The sequence below is a fragment of the Anopheles aquasalis genome, chromosome 2 (genome assembly GCF_943734665.1).
Source record: "Anopheles aquasalis chromosome 2, idAnoAquaMG_Q_19, whole genome shotgun sequence".
NCBI lineage: Eukaryota > Metazoa > Arthropoda > Insecta > Diptera > Culicidae > Anopheles > Anopheles aquasalis.
The window spans coordinates 16,437,501-16,440,000 of NC_064877.1; the positions used below are offsets into that span (position 1 = coordinate 16,437,501).

At 47.4% G+C, this 2,500-nt stretch overlaps 2 protein-coding genes across 5 annotated transcripts in view; one reads left to right on the plus strand and one right to left on the minus strand.

The window, feature by feature from the left end:
• The window catches only part of LOC126572026 (dynamin), a 13,459-nt gene extending 12,224 nt beyond the window's left edge, over positions 1-1,235 (plus strand). For all 4 annotated transcript variants that reach the window (XM_050231026.1, XM_050231024.1, XM_050231023.1 and 1 more), the window contains one exon: positions 260-1,235. In XM_050231026.1, the coding sequence (XP_050086983.1) occupies positions 260-326 (67 nt within the window). In that variant the 3' untranslated portion in view covers positions 327-1,235. The remainder of the gene's footprint in view (positions 1-259) is intronic.
• Positions 1,236-1,445: 210 nt separating this feature from the next.
• Positions 1,446-2,500, minus strand: part of LOC126572660 (mesencephalic astrocyte-derived neurotrophic factor homolog) — a 1,346-nt gene continuing 291 nt past the window's right edge. The window contains exons 2-4 of the mRNA XM_050232154.1: positions 2,315-2,439; positions 2,075-2,216; positions 1,446-1,977 (exon numbers count right to left, since the gene is read on the minus strand). Of these exons, the coding sequence (XP_050088111.1) occupies positions 1,811-1,977; positions 2,075-2,216; positions 2,315-2,439 (434 nt within the window). The 3' untranslated portion in view covers positions 1,446-1,810. The remainder of the gene's footprint in view (positions 1,978-2,074; positions 2,217-2,314; positions 2,440-2,500) is intronic.

Below are 2,500 nucleotides of genomic sequence, written 5' to 3' on the forward strand. Positions count from 1 at the left end.
GTAACCATTGCAACGTTTTCTTAGCATATCTTTATCTGTTTAACAGGATCTGGTTTATTTCTACATTATAATTGTTTACACACATTTATCATTCATCATTTAGCTACTTACTCCTTTGGTTTCCCGTATTTGCTTTCTTAGCGTTGGAGTTTGTTTAGTAGGATATCTTTAGTTTAATGTTGTGTTATCATTTCGATTTCATGCCAATTATATATTTCTTTTTATCGGTTTGATCGCATTTACACCCTACCTATCATAGTCGCCCGGTCCAAAATGCTCCGCCACGTTTGCCCGATCGTCCTTACAATGCGATGAGTAGGCCATGATCGGCTCACCAAGGAGTACCATCGTCAACAACCATCGAGCAGTAGTCGCGTTGCAGCATAAGCCGTTGCTACGGAATGATTCGCCAACCAATCCACCAACACCGTGTGTGAGGACATGCGCAAAGCGGAGTATAGATCACGTGCTGAACCCGCGGACTGACCATCAACACCATCGATGGTTGTGCATGCTCGGATGGCGGCTAATGCTAAAGCGTTGGCGATGTGATGGTTTTTGTTTTTTTTTCTTTCTTCTATCTTCTGCCCCGTTCTATCAACATAAATCAATAGCGGCGATTCATCTGAGTTGAGCACGAGGACGTCGAAACCGAAATCATTCCGCACTTTTTACCGCCAACCAGAGTCAGTGAGGAAGCCGAGAAGATGGGTGGGAAGGGCATTGGGTGGGCCAACGGGGTAGCTATGGCGGCTATGAGCAAAGGCCAGCGCCGCCGCCAGTAGGGCCTATTTAGAATGTAGTTAAGGATCCAAACGACTGATCCCCTCTAAGGATCGCCAAACAACACTGGCCAACAACGGCCAAGCTTACAAATGCAGGGTGTACAGTAGCTTGAATTATGTACGGTAGGCATAACTAGAAAATTTAAACATTATCTAAGAACGCTCTAATAGTGCGGCCAGCGGGCCAAACGGCGGTAAGCAGGGTAGCAGCAGCGATTCGTGGATGGAAGAGGTGGAAAGGAGGTTGTCGCTTGTTTTCACTCTCACCATCGTCGATTCCGTTCGTGCTCTGAACGGAGCAGCTACTGCAAAGTGTGCTTTATAAAGGAAAACGGTTCCTAACGGCTACTCGCGCTCAATGTTAACGTGCTCTAAAGTATTATTTTGTACATTTACCTGTCGTATATGATTTGTAAATAAATCACCCTCTAATGCGGTGAGATCGAAGAGGTTTTTCCGTCTTCTTCTTACGATCGTTGATCATCGGGTCGGTTAAAATGATCGAACGATTCTCGAGGCCAACGTTCCACAAACGTCTGATCGTAAACCAAGTAGGCCACGTCATGGCCTGCTGCTTTAGCGGGTGTAACAAGGCGATGAATCAGTGTCTCCGATACACAATGGACATTCGGGAAAGAGCACAAAACAACCACATTCTTTATAGTATAACTTGCCAACGCGTATATTTCCTGTTCTGCTTCCGTTCTCTCATTCGTACGCCTTTTAGTTGATCATTCTTTTTGTCTTTCGCACGTGTTCCCCGATATTTCTAGCTGGTGCATATCCGTGTGATTTAGTCACCAAATCGCGATTGCGTGCACCAGGGCCTACAGTTTACTTTTCCGCCACCAACCGATTACACGCTGAGCAGCCGCTTTGCATGGCATGCGGATGACCAATAAATTAACTTCGGTGGTAGCGCGGCACCTGGCCATGGAACACAACGACGACGGAAGGACACGTGTAGCAACGGTGGCGTGCGGTGGGGCTCGACTTTCTGGCATGGCCCGCAACACCGAACGATGTTACAGCTCCGTCTTGATGTGCTTGTGCTTCAGCTCCTCGATGCGCTTAATGAAATCAGTCTTTTCCAAGCACCCGTCGCACTCCTCATCCCAATCCGAGAGAATCTTCTTCAAATCACGCACCTTCAGCTTCTTCAGATCGACGGCATTGACGTCGATTTGTTTGTCTGAAAAAAAAAAACAAAGAAAAATTCCGAACGAAGCGGAACGACGAAAGATTAGAATCTATCGATGGGCGTATCCAGAAGGGGGAAGTAGTTTTACCGTATCGCAGATCACAGATCTGAGCATCCTTCTTCTTCAGCTTCTCGCAGATCTTATCCGACGGCATCCCCCAGCTGACCGGTTTGGAAAGCTCATTCAGGATACCCGTGGCCGAATCTTCCATGCCTCCGAGGTAGTAACACTGCGCGTCGTCGAGCCGATAAGGAGAACAACAGTAAAACATTAACGCCCACGCTGCACCAACGTCATCACCGCGCGCTCGGCCGCGTCACTACTTACGAAGCGTTGCTCCTTGTCTTTGGACTTTTTGCAGAACGTACGGAACTCATCCTCTATCCGCTTCGTATCCTTCTTCACCTCATCCGTAAGACTGTTTGCGAACTTGTCCACTACCTTGACGCAAACTATAACGGACAACGAGAGACGATAAGGGCGGGTTAAGAAGGGATGATTTTCCTTCGGAAA